The sequence below is a fragment of the Ahaetulla prasina genome, chromosome 3, assembly GCF_028640845.1.
Source record: "Ahaetulla prasina isolate Xishuangbanna chromosome 3, ASM2864084v1, whole genome shotgun sequence".
In the NCBI taxonomy this organism is placed as follows: Eukaryota; Metazoa; Chordata; class Lepidosauria; order Squamata; family Colubridae; genus Ahaetulla; species Ahaetulla prasina.
Genome location: NC_080541.1, coordinates 76604990 through 76629852, shown reverse-complemented (window position 1 = coordinate 76629852; position 24863 = coordinate 76604990). Strand labels below are relative to the sequence as shown.

At 38.6% G+C, this 24863-nt stretch overlaps 1 protein-coding gene across 1 annotated transcript; it reads left to right on the top strand.

Annotated features, from left to right (window-relative positions):
• Nucleotides 1-1256: 1256 nt before the first annotated feature.
• On the top strand, nucleotides 1257-2038 carry RNF182 (ring finger protein 182). The gene has a single exon (XM_058178730.1). The coding sequence runs from the start codon at nucleotides 1298-1300 to the stop codon at nucleotides 2036-2038; it is 741 nt and encodes a 246-aa protein (XP_058034713.1). The 5' UTR covers nucleotides 1257-1297.
• Nucleotides 2039-24863: the final 22825 nt, after the last annotated feature.

Below are 24863 nucleotides of genomic sequence, written 5' to 3'. Positions count from 1 at the left end.
ATAAATGCATGTATCTATAAGTGATTATGTCTTATCGATGTTGTGACACAGTGGCAGAATAGAAAAGGAACATTACAATGGATATTTGAATTACAAATATCTAATAGGCAACTAATTCTATTTTGGGGTCTATTTGGAAATAAATTGAAAACATCACTGCCGATATTATAACAATTTTATGTGAGGATGCACAAAGCAACAAGAGGCTCACATGGGTTGGGCATAGAGTACCATTATCAGATAAACCAGTGTAGCAGATGATAGACCAAGGGACAATTTGCTGGGGGGCCCTCAATCCTGCAGGTCTGCTTCCTTTGATAAATGTGAAGTCCTTCATGTTTCAATAAATGTGAAATCATGTTCCGGTGCCAAACCTGGTATTTTCACATGCCTTTCAAAAGAACATATTTCTGTAAACAAAATCTCTGTGGTTTTCTTTTCATGAGAATTCATGATTCTCTGTACATCTTGCAGAAAATATCTGAAGTATTTTAAATAGGCTAGAAATAAAATAAAAAACAAAACAAATAGATGGCATGTTGCTAAAACGTGAAACATACAGGTCTTTGGAATGGAATCAAGTAGTCTATAAATCTAATAAATAAAATAAATGCTCTGTGACGTAGATAGTCATGTTGACTAAACAAGATAGAAGATTTTTAACTCTTAATTTTTTGGGGGAAATGTTCCTTGTGAATGCAGCAAAAAAAAAGAAAATCACTGTTCCTAATTCTGCTGAGACATGAGCTGGATCTGATCCCTTTTCTCCCTGGTTCCCTTCTAGTTGTTCATTATAACTTTATAATATTAAGAAGTTATATATGTAGCCCATATACAAGATAAATCATAGTACATTCCTTTGTACTATGTTTTTTCAGAATAAGATTTGTTTTATCTGCATACAGTAGCTTTTCCCAACTCTCCCTATCTTACGTGTTGAGACTGTAACTCTCAAAACCCATCAATGTTGAATTATAAGATTGCAAAAAAAAGCATTTCAGTGACAGTTTGCATGATTTTGAATAAAGATGTAAGGATTTCACATTAATTATGCTTCTTTTTTTATCTCTGCAGAAATTTCATCTTATATTTAGAACACGACTATAAAAAAAGGCGTTGAAGAATAAAGCAGATAAATATGAACGAATACCACCACTGCTTCCCTTTACCTGGGTGGATATAAGTGATGTAATAATCATATTCTTTCAGATATATATAGATATATAGATATATATTTTAAGAAGATAAGGGTTTGGCTGACATTCTTCTCCAGAAGTCTACAGCATATTAAAAAGAAATGACAAGCCTGTTGGCAGAAGATAATGTGGAGTCCCAGGGCTCAGATGAGCTTGAATGCAAAATCTGTTACAACCGCTATAACCTGAGACAGAGAAAACCTAAAGTCCTGGAGTGTTGCCACAGAGTGTGTGCCAAATGCCTTTGCAAGATCATAGACTTTGGGGAATCTCCTCAGGGAGTCATCGTTTGTCCATTCTGTAGGTTTGAAACATGCCTGCCCGATGACGAGGTGAGTAGCCTTCCAGATGATAACAACATCCTGGTCAATTTGGCTTATGGAGGAAAGGTAAAGAAGTGCCTACCGGACAATCCTACAGAACTTTTGTTGACTCCCAAAAGGTTGGCATCTCTTGTCAGTCCTTCCCACACCTCCTCCAACTGTCTGGTTATTACCATCATGGAAGTACAAAGAGAGAACCCCCCAACACTGAACTCCACCCCGGTGGTAGAATTCTACAGGCCTACAAGCTTTGATTCTGTGGCATCGGTACCCCACCATTGGACAGTGTGGAACTGTACTTCCTTGCTCTTCCAGACTTCCATTCGAGTCCTAGTTTGGTTGCTAGGCTTGCTGTATTTTAGTTCTTTGCCTTTAGGGATCTACTTACTGGTATCAAAGAAAGTCACCCTGGGGGTAGTATTTGTCAGCCTTGTTCCCTCGAGTCTTGTTATTCTCATGGTTTATGGCTTTTGCCAATGTATATGTCACGAGTTTTTGGAATGTATGGCTTCTTCTTAACGGCAATCGCAATGAAATAAGCAATGAAACGTATGAAATGGCCATAGATGTAGCATAGGTAACTTACCGTATACTTCTCTTTCATATTCTTGTTAATGTTTATCCATTGAATAAGAATACTGACCAGTTTTGTGGTCCTTTTATTACTTTTAAGAGTAAATTGAATTGTTTTATTCTGCTCTACCCTGTTTAATCAATGAATAATAACTTTTAATAGACTAAGCAATAGAAAGAAGATGAGTCCAGAGTAACTTCTTAACAAGGTGCCTGATGATACATTACAAATAGTGCTTTTATTTAAAAGAATTTCTTCATTTAGGAATACAACTGGCCTTTCTGGAGCCATTTCAGATGAAATATCTATAGCATTAAACAGTTGTGTTATTTCTACTGGTGTTTGAGTAATGTTCTTTGGGATGTTACGAACTGGAGGTCTCTGCTGCACTAGCTCCCTTGAAATCATAAAAGAGGTTTATTAGAGCGCTTGGACATTTCATTAGAATTCTATAGATGTCTATGGAGATTCTCAGTCATCCAGGCCATGGTTGTCCCAAAGGTGCCTTTTTTCAAGAGGCAACTGGACTTTCTGGTTTTTCTTTGAAGATGTTTTGCTTCCCATCCAAGAAGCTTCTTCAGCTCTGACTGGATAGTGGGGAATGGAAGGATTCAAAATATTTATTTATTTAAATAAACCCTTCCATTGCCCACCATCCAGTCAGAGCTGAAGAAGCTTCTTGGATGGGAAGTGAAACGTCTTCAAAGAAAAACCAGAAAGTCCAGTTGCCTCTTAGAAAAAGCACCTTCGGGATAGAATTCCATATGTTTCCCTGTGGAATAGGTTTCCGAGCACGGGGTTCAGTTTCTACAGTCCACAAAGACAACTGGTGATGTCTCTATACCAGATGACTCAGAGAAGTCAGAAAAAGAACTGTAAGAGAAAGATGGATGTTTGGATATTTAAGCAACTCATACAGGCAGGAAGCTGCAAAAATTCACCATCTTAAGGCACACACCATAATAACCATAATCCTCTGCTTATATTTCTCCTCAATTATTTTCTGTTTGCAGGAAAACAGAATTGATTTCACAATTGATTTTACAGATCTTCATTATTATATACATAGCTTATGTATTCTTTCTAGTTGCGACCATATAGATTAAAGTCTTTGGCCTTTTCCTACTTGCACTCAACCGTGACACAAACGTGGGACATTTTTTTCTACCCTGACACATGTCGTGAATCAGAGGATCTTTGAAACTCTACCGGTGTAAAAATAGCAATATTTGCCCTCATTCCAACACTTTGCATCGCAGTACTCTTTTTCCAAACGTTGCAATTGATTTCCTCCAAGGCAGTGAGGTGAAAAAGCCTAATAGGCTTTATAAAGTTGGAGATTGTCCTTGGACCGTGTTGGAATGACAATATCTCAGCAGATTTGGTGTTAATATAGGATTTTGCTGACTCAAGGATGGTGGATAGCACTTCAACTCAGCAGTGGAGAAAGGCTCTTTTTCTTGTAATGGAAGGTATAAGGTTGAGGTAGACGAACAAGAAGAAAGCGCAGATGGAAGCAAAGAAGGAGGAACACATTTAGAAGATTTCAGCCAGTTTTTTTTTTTCAAAAAACATAGGCAGGATTTCCATATTGACTATCTACAGCAGGGGTCCCCAACCTTGGCAAATTTAAGACTTGTAGACTTCAACTCCCAGAGTTCTTCAGCCAGCAAAGCAAAGCTTTGACACAGCACAGGTGTCAAACTCGTGGCATCACGTTGCCATTAAGTGATGTTTCGTGACATTTTTCCCATTCGTGGAGCTGAGATGGGCGTGGCCTGCGTGTGACACATCCAGCCCACAGGCCGCCAATTTGACACCCATGGTCTACAGAATGCATGGTTTGCTCGGCACATATCAAACCGAATAATGCACTAAGTGTCATAAGCAAAAAAAAATGGTTTCAGTTTGCAGGTAGAAATCAAATTTTAAGATTTATCATGGAGAATGTAATTGGACTGTAATAACGTGAGTTTAACTGTATAATGATAATTTGCTGTTTTGTTCTTCTTTAAATAAACTAACAGTTACTAATATTTAGATGATTTTAAGGGACTTTAAACTACAAGGGGAGCATTAGGGGTCATATGCAATATGTCGTAGAATGAGAAAAAGCAAACAATGCAAAGAAGATTTTGGGTAATATCGTAACAGGAAAAAAGACCAATTCTATTTTTCTGTCAGAAACCCTTAACCATAACATAAAACATTGGTAATGTTGAAATAGCATTACATTAGTGTGGGAAAATGTCAGATATAGCTTGATCTTACTGTTCTGTTGAAATTACTGATTGTTAAAGTGCTTTTATCTCAACTGATACAAAGCAACATCCCCCCAAAGCCTAAACATATGTTAATTTTGCCAATTGCTAACAGCATTAAAAAAACGATGTCTTAGAATGATATATTAATACTATTAATGTGTGTGTAGCAATGCATGTGTAGTCAGATGAAATGCCCTGGCCAGCACCAGTAAACCACAAGGTATCATCCATGACTCCAATATGAAACAAAGAAAACCATTCAAGAGAAAATGTTTTTTTACTATCTGTGAAATTTGTATAACTTGTTTATGTGTATACATATCATGAGGATTTATATATTTGTAGGGAATTCATACTCGGATTGTTCATACTGTACTATTTCATAATAAATCGATTCTTCATGCAAGATGAAATTAAAGATAAATGTGCGCCATTTCTGTAAATGTTTATAAGTTGTGGTTAGCAGTGATACTAATGCTAGGTTTTTGGCCTATGCCTTAAGAATTCACGTTGACACAGTATCATATTCTGGATGTTTCAAAACAGTGCCTTAAAAACCAATTCTTTATTTCCTTTAAAAATGAAATAACAATATGCTAAATTGATACAGGTAGTCCTTAACTTACAACAGTTGATTTAGTGACCATTGGAAATTACAATGGCATTGAAAAAAGTGACTTATGGCACACCAGAACAACTAGACACAAGAACAGTTTTTTCCCGAAGGCCATCACTCTGCTAAACAAATATTTCCCTCAACACTGTCAGACTATTTACTGAATCTGCACCACTATTAATCGTTTCATAGTTCCCATCACCAATCTCTTTCCACTTATGACTGTATGACTATAACTTGTTGCTGGCAATCCTTATGATTTATATTGATATATTGACCATCAATTGTGTTGTAAATGTTGTACCTTGATGAAGGTATCTTTTCTTTTATGTACACTGAGAGCATATGCACCAAGACAAATTCCTTGTGTGTCCAATCACACTTGGCCAATAAAAAATTCTATTCTATTCAATAAAATTCTATTCTATTCTATTTTTCACACTTATGTCCATTGTAGCATCCCCATGGCCAAATGATTTATATTTTTGGATGCTTGACAACTGGTTCATCTTTATGACAGTTAACAGTGTCCCAGAGTCATATGAACATCTTTTGCAGCCTTCTGACAAGCAAAGACAATGGGGGAACCAGATTTACTTAAGAACTGCTATTAATTTAACAACTTCAGTGATTCACTTAACAAATATGCAAGAAAAGTCGTAAAATGAGACAAAACATATTTAACAAATTTCTCACTTAACACCACAAATTTTGGGCTCAATTGTGGTCGTAAGTTGAGGACTACCTGTAAATGAAGTAATCATATTGTACTTCATTTCAAGTCATCAAAGTACTTTACAAAATTTTACAACTCTTTAAATCGAATATTACTGAACTGCATTGTAAGTCCTCTTATCCACTGAACAGTCCCTAAAATGTTTGGTTTTTTTTATATTCTACTAGCATCATTTTCTATAAGATGTAAATATATTTACCTGAGACTTTAAAATCTTTATGATGTGCATATTGTCGCTTCACTTCTGAACTCATATCAGTCAGCAAATAGTTTTAAAACTGAAGTTGAATTTAGAGGTTTAAATCAGGATATATAGAGAAGCAGCTGCTGTCTCTCTGCTGTCAGAAATTATATGACTAATAATATGAGTGTTTTTTATTTATTTATTTATTTATTATTTAAATTTTTATACCGCCCTTCTCCCGAAGGACTCAGGGCGGTTCACAGCCTGATAAAAAATACAAAATAATACAATATAAATACGATTAAAATATAATTAAAAAACTTATTAAATTGGCCACGGTTAAAATTTAAAATAAAACCCATTAAAAACCCATAAGTTTAAAAACTAACCCAGTCCAGCGCAGATGAATAGGTGAGTTTTAAGCTCGCGACGAAAGGCATTATAATGTACAGATAAACGTACGACCACAATTGAGCCCAAAATTTTTCTTGGTAAGTGTGACATTTCTTAAGTGAATTTTGCCCCGTTTTACAACCTTTCTTGCCACGGATGTTAAGTGAATCACTGAAGTTGTTAAGTGAGGAACACGATTGTCAAGTGAACCCGGCTTCCCCATTGACTTCGCTTGTGAGAAGGTCACCAAAGGCGGCCACATGATCTCAGGACATTGCAAACCATCATAAATAGGAGTCAGTCGCCAAGCATCTGAATTTTGATTACGTGACCATGGGGATGCTGCAACGGCTGTAAGTCTGGAAAACGGTCAAAGGTCACTTTTTCCAGTGCTGCTATAACTTCGAACAGTCACTAAATGAACTGTTACAAGTCCAGGACTACCTGTACAATATTCCCAAGGTTTTCCTTAAAATCCGTTCCTCTTTTGACTGCTTTTGCATACTCCTTTTGTTGCAATAACATCTTTCATATGCTGCTGACTGCAAGATACGCTAGAGTTGTGATATTAACAGTTACTAGTGGAATTCTGCTTGAAGAAGAAAAAGTAGTGTGTAGCTAGGAAAAATAAAAACAGGACGGTTTTCTAATACTTTTGTGAAACTAAGATGCAAAGGCCCTATTTTCTAAGTCATTTTCTTTTTTTTAGAAACCAGGGAAACAAAACCCTACCTTGTGAGTAAATGAATGCATACAGGGCCTTATGAAAAGTGAAAGAAAGAAAAACGAAAGGAAAGGTGTTGTGCCGCTTGTATAAGATAAAGCATCACAGAATTGGCCCCTCCCTTTCTGCAGGCTTCATTTAATTAGCTTTCCCTTTCAACTTTTAACAAATGGGGATCATTAAAGCACAGCATACAGTTGAGAAGCAGCTCTATTAGAAATGAACTAAATCACATTTTTTATACGATTGTAAATTGAGCAAAGGAGAAATAATAAGCTAAGAGACAATGGGAGGGAAGAGATGCTTTTGATTTCTCCTAGCCCCAAACTGGCCTGGTGGGTGATAGGGAAAATTTATTCTTAAACTGTGTATATCAAACGCTTGGGAATGGAAGCGTGCGTGAACCTGTGCATTTTACAGAGAGAAAATTAAACTTTGTCTAAAAGCAACTATTATAGCAATTTAAGCATGCAGCAATAGTGAAGGTATTTGTGTTATCCCTATTGCTTTATGTATTGTTGTGTGTGCTCCTTGTTCATCTTCTAAACATGGTAGACACTGTGTTATTCTGTTAATCATGTGCTTATTTAGTTGTATTTTGAAAAATAACCCCACATCTTCAAGTTACACAATACATGGTGATATGTGCTCTTGTTTATGTTATTTTCATGAAAACAATATATGAGTGGTTAGCCTTTGTCTTCTGCTAAACTGTTTTCTCAATTTCCCGTTCAAGCTTGCAACTCTGGAATTTCCTATGAATTTTATTAAAGTATTAGTCAGATCTGGGATCTGCTTAAATGTTTTAAGCTCAGCTTAACAACTAGGTGTTGCAATCATTGTTGCAAAGGCTTGCCAATTGAATGTCTTCACTGCTGGCAGAATAAGACAAGGAAAGAAGACAGATAATTGTACCATAGATCAGCGGTCACCAACTGGTGGTCCATGGACCACTGGTGGCCCGCGAGACCATTTTGGTGGTCTGCAGAAAAATTATTTGCATTTTTTATATTGCATGAAATCAGGGGTCCTCAAACTATGGCCCCTGGGACAGATATGTGCAATGAACATTTGTGTTGCTGCAGAGAGTCTTCCCCTTTGTGGTCTTTTTGTGTACATTGGAGGGGGACAGAAATTCCAACTTGGGGTCTGCTTTGGCCTCCTGGTGCAAGGCTTTGGGCGAAGGCTGGAGGAAGTGCCGCTGGTGGCAAAGAACCGGAGAGCCTTTTTCCAGTGGACTGCATCATGGCCTGAAGCTGGCTGACCATCTCAGCCTACTGAGTCTCCAGGCACCTGGCCTTGCACTCCCTTCAGAGGCAGGTCTTCCCTCTGCTTGGAAAGCCTATGCTCGTAGTCCTCAGTGAGATACTTCTTCTTAGCCTCCTTCTTGGCCAGATCCAATTTGAACTGAGCTGTTTTGCCAACTCTTTCTCATGGTGGCTGCTTAGCTCCAACAACTGCTTCCTGTTGGGGCCCTAAGGAGCCCGGGTGGGGAGGCAAGGAGTGGCTGGGAGGGGAAGGGCGAGTACATGCTGGCGAGACACCCCTCGATGTGACATCGAGTTTGCCACACACACACACCCAGTCACACGACCACCTACCCATGCCCACCCAGCCGGTCATTAGACAGATCATATTAGTGGTCCATGGGATTTAAAATTATGAATTTAGTGGTCCCTGAGATCCGAAAGGTTGGGGACTCCTGCCATAGATCACATGTTCTATGTTCTATCAAAATGTATTCTGAAAATTCTAAAAAAAAATTAATGACTTCTCCCAAGATGGATTTCTTTAGAAAGGGCTACATTTAATTTTTAAAAACTGTTGAATCCGCAATGCACAAAGTGACTAAATTAGTAGACCAACAAAATGCTGTGGACATAGTATATTTAGACTTCAGCAAAGCATTTGACAAAGTAGGCCATAACCTACTTCTTGATAAGTTAGAAAAATGTGGAATAGACAGCATCACCACCAGATGGGATTTGTAATTGGCTGACAGCCCGTACTCAACAAGTAGTCCTTAATGGTACTAAATCTACAAATAAATCAAACTCTTGTTAAGTGAATCTGGCTTCCCCATCTACTTTGCTTGTCAGAAGTTCACAAAAGGTGATCACATGACCCCGGGACACTGCAACCATCATAAATATGAGACAGTTGCCAAGCCTTTGAATTTTGATCACGTGCCCATGGGGACGCTGCAACGGTCGTAAATCTGGAAAAAAAATTGAGCGCCATTGTAACTTTGAAGGGTCGCTAAATGTTGTAAGTCGAGGGCTACCTGTAACTTACTTGTTTTAAAATGTTGATTTTAAATGTGAGTGCAGATCAAGCCCTTCCCTTTCACGTGTACTACCTCATTGCCATTCTTGCAATGTTCAATCTCCAGTCCAAGTACCTTATGAAAAAAATAATCTTATTGTCATAGTCCCGGAATTAACTGCATCGCTATCGTATCACTCACTACCTGTGAATATTTAGATTGCTGAGATGCCCAGAAGGCCTAATTTCTTTACATCTCAGATGATGAATACATTCTGAAACTTCAAAACTTGATAGCTAGAGGAGTCTGAAGGCTTGTAAAAAAACCTGGGTGCTATCTCAAAATAAGGAGTCAGAGTTCTGGAAAATGAGCAGTCACACTTCCTGAATTCTACTATGAAGTACAGTTGGTCGTCAATTGTATGAGTGCAATTGAACCCCGAATTTCTGTTGCTAACCAAGACAGCTGTTAAGTCAGTTTTGCCCCATCTTACAACCATACAACCATTCTTGCCGCAGTTGTTAAATGAATCATTTCAGTTGTTAAGTTAATAATAGCAATAGCTCTTAGACTTACGTACCGCTTCACAGTGCTTTACAGCCCTCTCTAAGCGGTTTACAGAGTCAGCATATTGGTCCCAATAAACTGGGGCCTCATTTTACCAACCTCGGAAAGATGGAAGGCTGAGTCAATCTTGAGCCTGGTGAGATTCGAACTGCCAAATTGCAGGCAGCTGGCAGTCAATAGAAGTAGCCTGCAGTACTGCACTCTAACCACTGTGCCATCACGGCTCATGACACAGCTCGTAACCCAGTTGTTAACTGAATCTGGCTTCCACATTGACTTTACTTGTCAGGCGGTCACAAAAGATGATCACATGACTCCAGGACATAACAATTGTCATAAATATGAGTCGATTGCCAAGTGTGTGAATTTTGATCACGTGACTGTGGAGATGCTGCAACAGTTGTAAATGTGAAAAATGGTCCTAAGTCCCTTTTTTTAGCACCGTTGTAACTTTGAATGATCACTAAACGAACTGCTGTAAGTCAAGGACAATATGTACAGTCAGTTTGAAGACTATTTCTATAGCTGTGTGGAACCCCATTACAATGGGACACCTTTTCAGTAAAAAAAGTCTTACTTTTCAGCAAATCAAAGAGTTACTTTGCTTCATTTATTCACTCTGTTGTACTATAGAGATGTCACTAGTGCAGGTAAGTGAAAGATAATGGATAATGCCCTATTTCTCATGTAGATAGGCAGAATTACCTTGAGCTTCTTAACATAACTGTGGCTTTTATAGTCATAAAAAAGCCATTTGTTTTATTCTGTGTCTCTTGGTGAAAGCAAGGGTAATGTTTTTGACGCTTTACATTTTTATATTTCACTATTCTATTATGTATGTTAACCTCAGATTTGATCATAGGACCATTTTGAATTACTGCAAATTTAAATAACTACCTCATTAAACGAAATAGCTCCTGGTATGCATAGTATCATTTATTTATATAGTATAATTTATATTGAACTGAATGTGAGAGAAATAGAAGTGGATAAGTCCTATGCAACTGGAGGCCATTTGTTCTTCTTTGCTTTGTTTCTTCTGCTGCAGAGTGGCCTCATATTGTTCTTTAAATAACATAATTTTTAGACTTTCCCAGTTCAGGATTTCATACATTATTTGCTTATATGCTACATGTGACAATTACCTTCCAAATTACTCTTTTCTAATGAACATGAAATTGATTCCATGTTGTGGCTTTATACTGATATACAGATAGTCCTCGATTTACAACAGTCCATTTAGTGACAGTTCAAAGTTAGAAAGGCACTGAAAAAAGTGACCGTTTTTCACAGTTTGTAGCATCCCCATGATCATGTGATCAAAATTCAGATGCTTGGCAACTGGTTCATACTTATGACAGTTGTGTCCCAAGGTCCCCTTTTGAGACCTTCTGACAAGCAAAGTCAATGGGGAAACCAGATTCACTTAATTAAGGCAAATAGTAGGGGGTCATCTGATTTTCCTAAACGGAAAAATAAATATTTCAAACCTCTTCTAATATTGTATTGCATAAGCTTTTCATAAACGTTAGCTACTGTTGACATCAGTTCCAACAAATATATTTAGCACAATACACTGATGTGTTGGCTTGGTAAACTGCTTAATGAGTCTTTAGGGAGTTTTCCTTGATTTGTTTTAAATGGCAGTCATAACAAAGAGAACAATTAGCTTATAGAGATAGGATTCTTAAAGTGCCTCCTAAAGTCTGTTCATTGCCACTTTCACCACAATGTAAGAGTTTAAATAATACCTACAGTAAAGCTAGCTCCATCCCTTACATTTTCTTACATGCAGCCAAATATACTTTTCTCTAGCAATGTATGCAGTCTAGATCACGGGTCTGTCTCTAACCTTGGGAACTTTAAGCCTGGCGGACTTCAACTCCCAGAATTGAATTGAGAGTTGAAGTCCTCCAGGCTTAAAATTGCCAAGGTTGGAGACCCCTGATCTAGATGAGACAAAAGCTATCATGCCTCCACCTTTTATCTTCCAGGGCGGGTGTCAGCAACCTGTGGCTCCAGAGCCACTGGCTGGCTCCTCCACTCACCCTCCCCTCCCAGTCACTCCTTGCCTGGCCTGAGAAGGTAAGGGTGACAGCGGGGGATGGAGAAGCGGCCAAGGCAGAGACAGAGAGATACAGAGAGAGGGGGGGAGAGAGAATTGTCAAAAGGTTTTTGTGGTTCCCGGTGTTTTTTAACAACTGGTTCTCTGCCCTAATGACCGGCTGGGTAGGTGTGGCTAGGTGGTCATGTAACTTGGTGGGAGTGAGTGACTTCGAGCTGGCCATGCCCACCCAGGTTTTGTTGCTCCGGGTGTTTTCTGTGGGAAACGGGTCCAAATGGCTCTTTGAGTGTTTAAAGTTGCAAACCCCTGCTCCAGGGGAATAAAACATTTCTTTGGATTGAGATATAAATTACTGGTGTTAGAACTGGAAAACATCTTTGAAGTCTTCTCGTCCTCTCATCTGTCCAGTGTCTTTATTATCAAAGGCCTTTTGTGCCTTTCAGCGTTGTTTATACAAGCATGCTTATCTTACAGTGGCAACTGAAAGAAATCCCTTTTTCAGGCGTGATGAGTCCTCACTGATATAATGCCACCATCAGCAATTGCACACCATCCAGTATTTTTTTAAAAGGAGTCACTTATCCGATCTAGTTGAAAGTCATTTAAGCTCTGTTTCAGCAACAAACCTATATAGAAGAACACCGTGTAGGAATCGATAGGTTTGGTTGAAAATAGTGTTATTCCAGAAACCCGAAAGTGATAGACGACTTCTTGATTGAGTGATTTGTGACTAGGGTTTCATTATGATGGTTATATAATCCATTTTACCATGGAATGAATGAAACACACACACACATAGCAATTTTGTCTTCTTGGTCTGAGCAGGATTCTCCTCCTTATGTTCTTATACATGCAACATCCCAGATCAGTTCCAGATTAAAGTAGAAACAGTGGTCACCAAATAATGATTTATGGACTGGAATGAAACATTATTTGCTTGGCAAACAGTTTTTGCTTGATGCAAAAATGAACAAGGAAGAGCTGTCATTAACCTCTCCACGAGATTTTCTGATGAGGTGGGTGTATAACAACATAGTATGATTATTTATCCTTTGAATGCATAGAAAATATTTGATTTGGTAGTATGTAAATAGTGTTTTTTTCCTTCCAGGATTTTCTACTGCTGTAAAATTCTGTTTGCAGTGGTACAGTGATGTCCAACTGCTAGCAGAGCAATGATGCCCTGGATTCTCCTTCTAGGTGTCCATCCAAATTTCCTGATCGGTTATGTGGACAACACAAGAGATGCAGAAAGTAAGAAAAAAGACAAAGTCCAGTCTGTAGAGAAGTCTACTCAAATGATGTTAAATGTAAACCAATATAAACTACATTTCTTGAGAAACAGATGTTCCTTTCTACTCATTCCCCTATTCAAAAACGCAAATTCCACTGACCAACAAATAAATACACAAAAAAAAGAGAGTAGGATATGAAAAAAAAAATGTTCTCAGACACTAGATCGACCACTTTTATTCCTCACTGAATATGAGACTGTCTCCACCTAGTGGTTAAATGCTCCTATTGTTTCACCAATAAACAATAAAATGGGTTTAAGCAGCTAACTTCTGGAGCCTTTGTTATTAATTTTAAAATATTTATTTTGTCTTATTGATTTATGGCATTTGTATACTCCTGTTAGGACTTTCAAAAGATTTCAAAGCATAAAATAAGTGCAATTTAATAATATAACCTGCTCTACTCCTACTAGCTGTCTGTAGTGGTAAAATCATAGCTAACCCCCAGTTTTACAAGAGCTTTGGCTGAGTCCATGTATTGTGCTGCCACTGGTTGAAGCAAATTCTGCTCCTGTTGTTGGTTAGTTGTTATCATGGCATTCTGCAAATTGGCTATTTGTGTCTCAACTTGCTGCTACCCGTTTCCCCCCAAAAATTATATTTTTTTGAACCTCGAAATAAGTTCTTGGCCTTATTTTCAGGGATGCCTTATTTTGGGGTGCATGGAGCATGACGGGGCTCCTCTTGCCATCTTACCTGATATCCAGCTCTGTCTCCCTAACCCTAACCAGAGAAAATGGCGGGGACTGGCTGCGCGTGCATTTAAACATTTTCAGGGAAGGCTTATTTTCAGGGCGGGGGGCTTATTTAAGCGCATGCGCTCAAAAACCCAATTGGGCTTATTATCAGGGAATGTCTTATTTTCAGGGAAGCAGGGTAATATTTTAACAATGTTGCTGCCAGATGTTCAGCGGATAACAGCATTCCTTGGGGATCAGAGGCCATTCCAGAAAGTTCTCTTTTTGGAAGAGAGTATTAGATTTGCAAGATTGATGCTAGTCTTCCCAGTAGACCAGATAGGAAACAGACCAGATGAGCTACTTCTACTTTATCGTAAGGCTACTTTAATAGAATATTGCAAGCGAGAAAGTTCTAATCTCCTGCCATTTATTTTTCAGTCTGAGAAGTTAAAGTGGGTCTCTTCTGAACTTCTTTCTCTACCACTTGTACAGCTCTTATCTGATTGTTCCCTAGGCAGCATCTCTTTGCCCCATTTCTCAAGGTTTTTCTCACTCACCGTTACACATTCATAGGAAAGATGTCACGAAGAAACAGTAGCCGCATTTTCTCTCCAGGACACTGTTCTGACATGATAGCAATGTTCCGTATCTCAGGGGCTGTCACAAAGAAGAGGGAATCAATCTATTCTCCCAAGCACTAGAAGAAGCAATGGATGGATACTAATATAGGAGATGATCAATCTAGAAAACAGGAGAAATTTCCTGACCATTAACTGATCAGTAGATCAGTTAATCAGTGGAGATTGAGACTTGCCTCCAGAAGTTGTGAGTGCTCCATCATTGGAGGTTGATTGGACAGTTATTTGGCCAGAATGGTATAGGATCTCCTACTTAAGAAAGGGTTGGACTAATAGGCCTCCAAGATCCCTTCCAACTATGTTATTCTGTTATACTTGGCTAACAACAAAGTCTCCATTAAAAGCTATTTCTCTATTTTAAAAAAAGTTGGGTGGGGGGAAATCAACATTGACTCATAGCTGGTTTGATGGAATAGTTAAAGTGCTGGACAATCTGCACATAGCCACAGAATTTATTGGATGACTTATCCAGGGGGAAAAAAATAACCACAGAATTTATTTATTTTTTTCTAATGAAGTTAGAAAACTTCTGGCTCTAACTTGGAATCACTAAAATCCCCAGTGTCTGGATTGTGCTTCTCCATGTAACCCGGCACTTGATTTCCTTTGGAAAGGCAATGGGTCATTGTTGTGGAGAATGCACAAACAGCAGCTGTGCAACAGAGGTGGGTTTCAGCAGGTTCTGACCAGTTTTGGAGAACCGGTAGCGGAAATTTTGAGTAGTCCAGAGAACCGGTAAATACCACCTCTGGCTGGCCCTGCCCCCATCTATTCTCTGCCTCCTAAGTCCCAGCTGATCAGGAGGAAATGGGGATTTTGCAGTATCCTTTCCATGCCACGCTCACCAAGCCATGCCCATAGAACCGGTAGTTAAAAATTTTGAAACCCACCACTGCTGTTCAGTCTACAAGTTATCCAGGGTTTTGTGGGCTGGCTATGACAATAGAAGTCAGGTAAAGAAGACTTGTGAAGGCAGCAGCCAAAGGCCTCTCCAAGCAGGTCAGGAAAGTAGCAATAATCTCAATCCTAGCACACAGGAGATAAATGAATCATGGAAGCTCACAGTAGAACTACATCTGGAGGATCGCAACACATCAACTTGGCATTCACTAGATATGTTGGAACTACTATTGCCCAGACTCTTAAACTTCAGCAAGTCTGATAGGGAATTTTGGAAAATGCAGGTTTAAAACAACTGAAAGCTGCAAGATTTGGAGAAAATCTCTGAAAAATTATGCTGGTTGGTGATTACATTAAATATGCAAAGATATACTGGGCCTGCAGTGCACAGCATTTTTTTAGCATAATCATCTCCCATCAAATGTTCATTTTTCTATGTATAGAAGGAGCCTTGACCAATCCATTTTTGTCTCCCAGGAGCAGCAAATCTTCCAAAGACATTTATAGAGATGCATTTATGCATACCTCTAATATTATTCAAAATGGTTTAGAAACATTTTGGTTTTTGCCAGTTTGCCCTCACCTGTGCCATCCAGAAATACTGCACTGCAATTTTCACAAATTGAAAATTGCTTAACAAAGAGACCGGGGATTAAAAGATTAGGCTCCTTCCAAACACACCCTGTGGAAAATTGCTCTCAATCCAGATTGGTCCATTGCAACAGTACAAATATCCTGGAAGCCACAAACCCACATTTTCCCTAGTGCATAATACAGTATTCAGTTATCAACCAGATGTAAGAAAAAGAAGTTCTCTTCAGGCACAGGCATCTATCTAAATGTACAGCAGTAACAGTAATTACTGCTTGCATTTTACAAAGAGTCCTTTGACACCAGCACCATTTCAACTCAATCCCTCAAAACAGTCTGAAGATAATAAATGACTGTTATGGCATGTGAGAATGACCTTGGGTGATTGGGGGCATGGGGGGGGGATGCTTCCTCAGTAACAATCAGATAACATCAGGAGAGCCCACAGCTGTGTAAAAGCAGAGAAAGAAACTCGGAAATTTTTATCAGACTGTAAAAGAGACAGTACCATATTTGTACTTTCAGACTTCCCAGATTCTGTTAATGTAGCCAATAAACTAGAACTGGTTCATCTGGTCTGTTTCCTGTCTGATCTAACTGGGAAGGCTAATAATAACCAATCAACCGACCAATCTAGTCTGATCATAAAGGTCCAGCACTGATTCCAAATTGACACAGAGACTTCTGTGTGGGTATGCCTTTGGATAAAAAATAGACTAGACTAGACTAGACTAGACTAGACTAGACTGGAACAGAACAGAACAGAACAGAATTCTTTATTGGCCAAGTGTAATTGGACACACAAGGAATTTGGTGTATATGCTCTCAGTGTACAAAAGGAAAATAAAATACATTCTTCAAGATAAAAAGATACAACACTTAGTGATATTGAAGGTTACTAATAAGCTATCAAATCATACTAGGAAACAAGTAAAAAACAATATAAATTGAAAGATTCAGGCACATAGTTATAATAATAAGTGGGAAGAGATAGTTACTAGTAAGGAAGAGAAGAATAATAGTAATACAGTCTTAGTAATTTTTTTGACAGTGTTGTGGGAATTAGTTGTTAAGCAAAGTAATGGCATTCGGGGAAAACTGTCCTTGTGTCTAGTTGTTCTGGTGTGCAGTGCCCTATAGCATGGAAACAATTTATGTCCAGGATGTGAGGGGTCTGTAGATATTTTCACAGCCCTCTTTTTGACTCGTGCAGTATGCAGATCCTCAAATAGTGGATAGTTAAGTCAATAAAACACGATACAAACTAGATGGACATTACATTACAGATGACCCCCATCCCGTTAAAGACCTTGGAGTTTTCATGTCAAATGATCTAAGTGCCAAAGCCCACTGCAATTACATAGCAAAAAAAGCTCTAAGAGTTGTAAACCTAATCTTGCGTAGTTTCTTTTCCAAAAACACCACACTATTAACCAGAGCATATAAAACATTTGCTAGACCAATTCTAGAATACAGCTCGCCTGTTTGGAACCCTCACCACATCTCTGACATCAATACAATTGAACGTGTCCAGAAATATTTTACAAGAAGAGTTCTCCATTCCTCTGAAAACAATAGAATACCCTATCCCACCAGACTTGAAATCCTAGGCTTAGAAAACTTGGAACTCCGTCGCCTTCGACAAGACCTAAGTTTAACTCACAGAATCATCTATTGTAATGTCCTTCCGGTTAAAGACTACTTCAGCTTTAATTGCAATAATACTAGAGCAACTAATAGATTTAAACTTAATGTCAACCGCTTTAATCTAGATTGCAGAAAATATGACTTCTGTAACAGAATCATCAGTGCTTGGAACACTTTACCTGACTCTGTGGTCTCTTCCCATAATCCTAAAAGCTTTATCCAAAAACTTTCTACTATTGATCTCACCCCATTCCTAAGAGGGCCATAAGGGGCGTGCATAAGCGCACAAACGTGCCTACCGTTCCTGTCCTATTGATTTTCTTTTCTTCTTTCTATATATATGCTTATACCTCCTTATATTTACCCATATATGTTTATATACTATATAATCTTTTGTATGATTCCTACATATATTGTTGTGACAAAATAAATAAATAAATAAATAAAATAAATAGAAAGTGAACTGAGCATTTCTTATAAAGAAGGCAATCAAAAATTTAACAGAATTTGGGGAAGTTAGGAGAAGAAAGAGATGTTACCTCTCAGAATTAAATAGAGGGGAAAAAGAGAAAAAGATGATATACAGTAAGTAGCATATATAAGAGAAAATTAATGACAAGTGGTATCATTTATGGCCAAATTTTATTTGATCAGGCTCAGAACACTTCAAATCAATATTCAATCAAAGCCTGGATTTCTAAACATTTATACATCTTCCATCTTGTATGCTAACATGTTTACCTGACAACTATCAAAGAACAATTAGAAAAACTGACATGCAGATAAGCCAAAATTGCAAATATTTGTACAGCCAGATTGCTGCACAGTTCCAGACTAAAAATAGATGTAGATTTCCACAGTCCAAGGAATATATCTATGCATATATCTATGCAGAAATATTAGTTAATCAGCATGTGTTTTAAACTGTTGATTCCAACATACCTGACATATCAAGATCAGTAGGCTGTCAAGACATCAGTGTTTACAGCTCATTAAAAAATAATAAGATTCCTGTCAGATGACTAATTCTCTGTGGGATTTGCTTATCGCATCCTTGCAAAGAACATCTCTTTACTTAGCTGTACTGTTTTCTGAGATTTAGACTCAGGCACCAGTAAAAGAAATTTAGAAAACTGAGAAAGGTTGGGGAACATCTTACTAAAGGAGAAAACAACTTGTCCTTTTACAAAAACAAGCTTCAGGCCATGCATCTGACTGTCATAATACAACAAGATATATTAACACTATTCAACATAAGGCAAGAGAAAAGGATCTGCTGTCTAGGGAGAAAGATGTGAGACAAAATACAAGATTTATCAGATCTGGCCAGCCAAAAATTGAATGAACACTATGTAGTAGCATAGTTTTTTGTACCTCTTTGCTGATATTTTAGCAGTGATCTATATTTTGGCCAGCCAGATATGAAGATTTTTTTCAAGCTCCTAAAATAATGAGATCTTTTTTATATATAATGACATTTTCCCCCATGAAATATTGAAAGTTTTACAGTATATCCAAGAACCAAAAGATGTTTTAGTGAACTGATATTAGTGCAACCTATGTTTTGTTGAGGTTTTTATCCATAAACTTCCCAGAGGAAAAACAAGGAAAAACAATCTATTGGCTAGGAATTCGTGGATCAGATTCATATATATGGAAATTCAAATGGCAATACTAATTAAGGAAGCTTCAAATTTGTTTCCCTGTTTGTTTAATCAACTATCAAGCAATTCAAATGTTATAGCTGAGCAAGAACTTTTGAATAGTTATTATCATTATATCATTTTGGTGGTTGTTAAATATTGGTGATAGTCCAGTGGTTTGAAAATATTTTTCTAGTCCAATTAGAGACAAGCCAGACATTTTACCCATTTGTTTTGCACATTATTTTAGGTAACTTACTTAACCAAGAACATCAGTGGTGGGTTGCTACCAATTTGCCCTAGATCGGGTGAACTGATAGCAGCAGCAGCGGGAGGCTCTGCCCACCCACCTGGACGTCTCTGCTCATGCGCAGAAGCTTCTGTGCAGATGTGTACATGCCCAGGAGCAAACCGGTAGCGACGGGATTTGAATTTTTTTCTCAATTCCATATAGCGCATGTTCTCATTTAGACTTTTAAAATTGATCCATGATTAACTTGGTTGGAATGAATTACGATTTCTGATCAGGTTCTGGAAATGATATTATTATCTTTTGATAAGAAAACCAAAGCTGTTCTATTGGTGCATTTTAATATGTCCTTGCTAGATGATATATAGTTGGTTGTGAGATCCTAGATGTGAATTTGAGAAGCAGGGATCATAGAAGATTGTTTGTTTGTTTGCTTGTTTGTTTGTTTGGAACAAGGGTGTCCAACTGGCGGCCCGCAGGCCAGATGCATTACGTGTACGCCATTGGACACGTGCTGGTCCTCGAATGGGAAAAATATTGTGAAATGTCACATGACGGCAATGTGACGCGGCAAGTTTGACACCCATGATTTAGAAGATTGTTGCTAGTGTACCATACTTGGAGCAAGCCCTGGCTGGTTTATAGGAGATTTAAATATTGTGGAGTGATGCACAAAATTATCTTTTAGTATTCGGGAGTGAGAAAAACCACTGTCTTATAGAACCACTGAATGTCCCCTCTGTATTTATCCTCTTCTGCTCTAACTTTTTACAATCCACCTACATGTACAATTATTCAACTAAAGTTGTGGTCATACTTTTATCTCAGGATAGGAAATATCAAGATCATCATTTTATAGGTCCCAGTCCAGTGGTGAAATCTGAACCGGTTTACTACCGGTTCTCTGGCTGCGCATGCGCAGTGCACATCACGCACCAAATGCGAGGTGCGAGCTCATGCAGTGCTGTGGTGGTCTCCCATGAAAAAAGAGTCGAACGCGCGTTCTTCCTCGGGATGGGAGCCCAGAGTCAAATCCAAAGCTCCCTTTTATTATAATCCATGCAAGGGGATACATACATGTAGCATCATGATAGGTCAGCGAAGATGCATGTACAATAAAACAATATATGATTGGCTGAGGTGCTGCCTATTCAATGAGTGCTAAGCTGAGATAGATACCTGCTATGATATAAAATGATTTCTGCTGTTATATCTCGGGTGGTACCAGTGTGTGTCAGGGTCTTTCCAAGGGCAGAGATTCCCTGGGGATGAGTCATAGGTAGAGACTAAAGACTTACCTTGTGGTCCAGCTGTAGTGGTCTGTCATCTAGTAGTCAGCCATCCAAACAACCTGCACGTATAATCTCTACATAGTGCATGCCAAAAGGAGGCATGGGGTAAGTAGAACAGTGTGCAGGTGGGGTGATCAGCTGTGGTGCGTGATCTTTTTTTTTACTTTTAAAAGCATTTTTTACAACCTATTCGGCCAAATAGGTTGTAAAAATGCTTTTAAAAGTAAAAAAAAAAAGGCTCTGATGATCGCGTGGCTCACCTGTGATCGTCAGAGCCCCTTTTTTTTTTACTTTTAAAAGCATTTTTTCTCCGAACCACCCACCACCATTGCTACCGGATCAGCTAATCCGGTCCAAACCGGGAGCATTTCACCCCATCCTAGTCCCTTTCTTAATCCAATCTACTTCCCCAGTAGTGGGGAAAATGAGCGGAAGAAACACAATGTACATTGCCTTGTATTACTAATGAAATGCAGTCTATAAATCTGCTCTTGCAGCAATAAAAAAATCCTTCCATTCTACCCCATAAAAACACTGTTAACTTCATGTCACCTGAAGTACCAAATACGAACTGTGACCTTTTCAAGCCAGTGTTCCTTTCACCAGACCTGTTGAGATGATAAAAGCTCAGGAGTTGGAAAGTGAATTCAAGAGTGAAGAGTTCCTTCAAAATAGTAAACATCTCAGTCTCAGGATCCACACAGCTTCAGCATTTTCAACTGGAAACTGGCTTCATAGATTCCCTCTTTCCTGCGGATAAGCCAAAAGCTCAGTTGCCAAACAATAGCATATTATCAGAGAAACAGAGCCAATCTGGAAATGTTTCAGCTGCTAGAAGCGTTTGATTAAACACAAAAACCTATGCCAGGAAAAAAAAATGTTAATTTTTAAACTGTCAGAAGAGCCTTTTGTTAAAAAGAAGTGAATTGCTTTTGAACTCTTAAAAGGTTTAAACCAAAGCCTTGCAGCCTGCAATAGAATAGCAGTCTGTCCACTTCCCGCAACATTTTTTCTAAGCAATTAAACAAATCAGTGGATTTGATTGATTTGAGTCTTTCACTCCTGCAATTGTCACATGTCCCTTACTGTGTCTATTTATATGGCCAAAATGAGGCCACAGTTGGTGGAAGTAGAGAGGAAAAGGGGCTAGAATTAAGACTTACGGTAAATATTTAAATCACAGACTCTGTCAGCAGCTCAGTTTAAAAGCAAGGGTTCTGAAAATATTATTGTAAATCTTCCCTTTCTAAATGTGGACATCCTTTTCTCAAGCCAAGTTCCGCCTGTTTTATCCTCGTGACCTCCAGAAGTGTTTTTGGATTATACAGGTAGTTCTCAATTTACGCCCACAATTGAGCCCAAAATTTATGTTGCTAAGTGAGACATTTGTTAAGTGAGTTTTGCCCCATTGTACAACCTTTCCTGCCACATTTGTTAAGTGAATCACTGCAGTTGTTAAATTAGTAACACGGTTGTTAAGCAAATCTGGTTTTCCCATTGACTTTGCTTGTCAAAAGGTCACAAAAGGGGATCACGTGACCCTGAGACACGGCAACCGTCATAAATGCGAATCAGTTGTCAAGCATCCTAACGTAAATCACATGACCATGGGTATCCTGCGATGGTCGCAACAGTGAAAAGTGATCATGTCACTTTTTTCAGTGCGGTTGTAACTTTGAATGGTCACTAAGTGAAGTCAAGGACTACCTGCAGTTTTGAACAAAAAAGGCAGCAATGTATAGATAAAACATATGGCTGGACGCTTAATGACCATATTCAGAAAACTTTATCCTTTGGATCATAGCACAAAGCTTTGCACAGATGGATCGGTTCAGTCATTTAGGACTTGCCTTCATTTCAAAGAGATTCCATGTTATGACTAATTTTTCAAAAGTTACACCAACGTAGCCCAATCTGACAGTCTGTAGCAGAGCTGCTATTTTGGAAAGTGATCATAAGTCAGTACACAGTACAATACCAATACAGGTAGTCCTCATTTAGCGAGTGTCTTGTTCAGCAACCATTTGCAGTTCCTGTATGATGGTGATGAAAAAGTAATTTTGTGACCAGTCCTTGCCTTTAATGACTTTTGCAGGTTTGTAAAGCAAAAGAAAGCTGAAATATGAATGCAGACACTGTCACGGTTTCACTTAGCACCCATTTCACTTAATGATTGAGTTGCTGGTCCCATCGGAAGTCTCTAAACAAGGACTACCTGTACTTAAGTCCCAATACAAGAATTACCTATGTAGAAGCAGGTTAGATAGAGTTGGATTATCAATGGGAACATCAGAATGACTAGAAACAGAAGAATTATAACTCACAGCATCTCTCATTATTGACCAAACTAGCTAAACTGCTACAAATTTCCTTCCTTCCTTCCTTCCTTCCTTCCTTCCTTCCTTCCTTCCTTCCTTCCTTCCTTCCTTCCTTCCTTCTCTTTCTTTCCCTTCCCTTCCTTTCCCTGTTTCTCATATTCTTTTTCAGCAACTGGGGCGGGGTGTGTGTGTCTTATTCCTTGCAGGCAAAATATTGGAATTGTGCATGTAGCACATTTCAATGACTCCACTACGTTCCCTTTGAAGAACCAGAGTCCCTTTATTGCATAGCTTTTCTCCTCCCTAAAAAACATTTGATGGAAAAAACAAGAAACTTCATTAACAAAAGGCAACCTGTGAACTTTCCTGTTTCAGCCACAAACCAGCTAATCATCATTATGGAAGCTGGCTTTTTTTTTTGCTTTAGGGGATGTTTGTATAATTACAACAGGAGCCAAGTTCTAATGAAAATGCTTGCCTAAAGAAACAGTCCCAATTATTTTTCCTGCTTTGTCGCCATCTAAAGCAGGGGTCTTCAACCTTGGCAACTTTAAGACTTTTGGACTTCAACTCCCAGAATTCTGGAATTCTGGGAGTTCAAGTCCACAAGTTTTAAAGTTGCCAAGGTTGGAGACCCCGATCTAAAGAGTCACAACCTTCTTGATTACTAAATGAAAATACTTTCTCAGAAGCCACTTTGAGCTTTGAAAATATATTCCGTAAGCGATTCTGGAGGTTTGCCCATCCAACTGATTTAACAATTTAACATACCACTAATCCTCCACTTACAACCACAATTGGGGCCAGCAAAGCAAGGCAGTTGTGTTTAAGTGAGCTGCACCCAATTTTGCAATCATTTTTGCCACAGTTGTTGAGCAAATCATGTCAATTTTTAAGTAAATGACTTCCCTCACTGACTCCGCTTGTTGGGAGTAGGCTGTGATGATCACAAATGACAATCACATGAAACCCCACCCCCTCAGGACACAGTAGCCATCATAAATACAGGCCGGCTCTCAAGCATCTGAATTTTGATTATGTGACCATGGAGATGCTGCGGCAATTTTAAGTGCAAAAACTGGTTGTGAGTCACTTTTTTCAGTTCTGCTGTAAGTTCATATGGCCACTAAACAAATGGTTCTAAGTCAAAGAATATCTGTATCAGGAGTGAAATGCTCCCAGTTCGGACTGGATCACCCGATCCGGTAGCGATGGCGGCAGGTGGTTAGGAGAACTGGTAGCAAAAATCCCTGCCCTCCCCCCAGCTGAGCCGCACAATCATCAGAGGTGTTTTTTTTTTACTTTAAAAGCATTTTTTCTTTGGCCGAAAAAATGCTTTTAAAAGTAAAAAAAAAAAGCTTCTGATGATCGCAATTAGGATTGTCAGAACCCTTTAAAAACATTTTTTCTACAACCTCTTCGGCTGAAGATGTTGTTTTTAAAAAAGCTTTTAAAAGGTTGCTCTGGCGATCCCAGCTGAGTTGCCTGATTGCCAGAACCTTTTAAAAGCATTTTTTACAAGAGGTTTTTTACAAGAGGTTGTAGAAAAAATGCTTTTAAAGGGTTCTGGCGATCAGGCAACTCAGCTGGGATCGTCAGAACCCTTTAAAAGCATGTTTTCTACAAGCTCTTCGGCTGAAGAGGTTGTAAAAAAAGTGCTTTTAAAGGATTCTGGCGATCAGGTAACTCAGCTGGGATTGT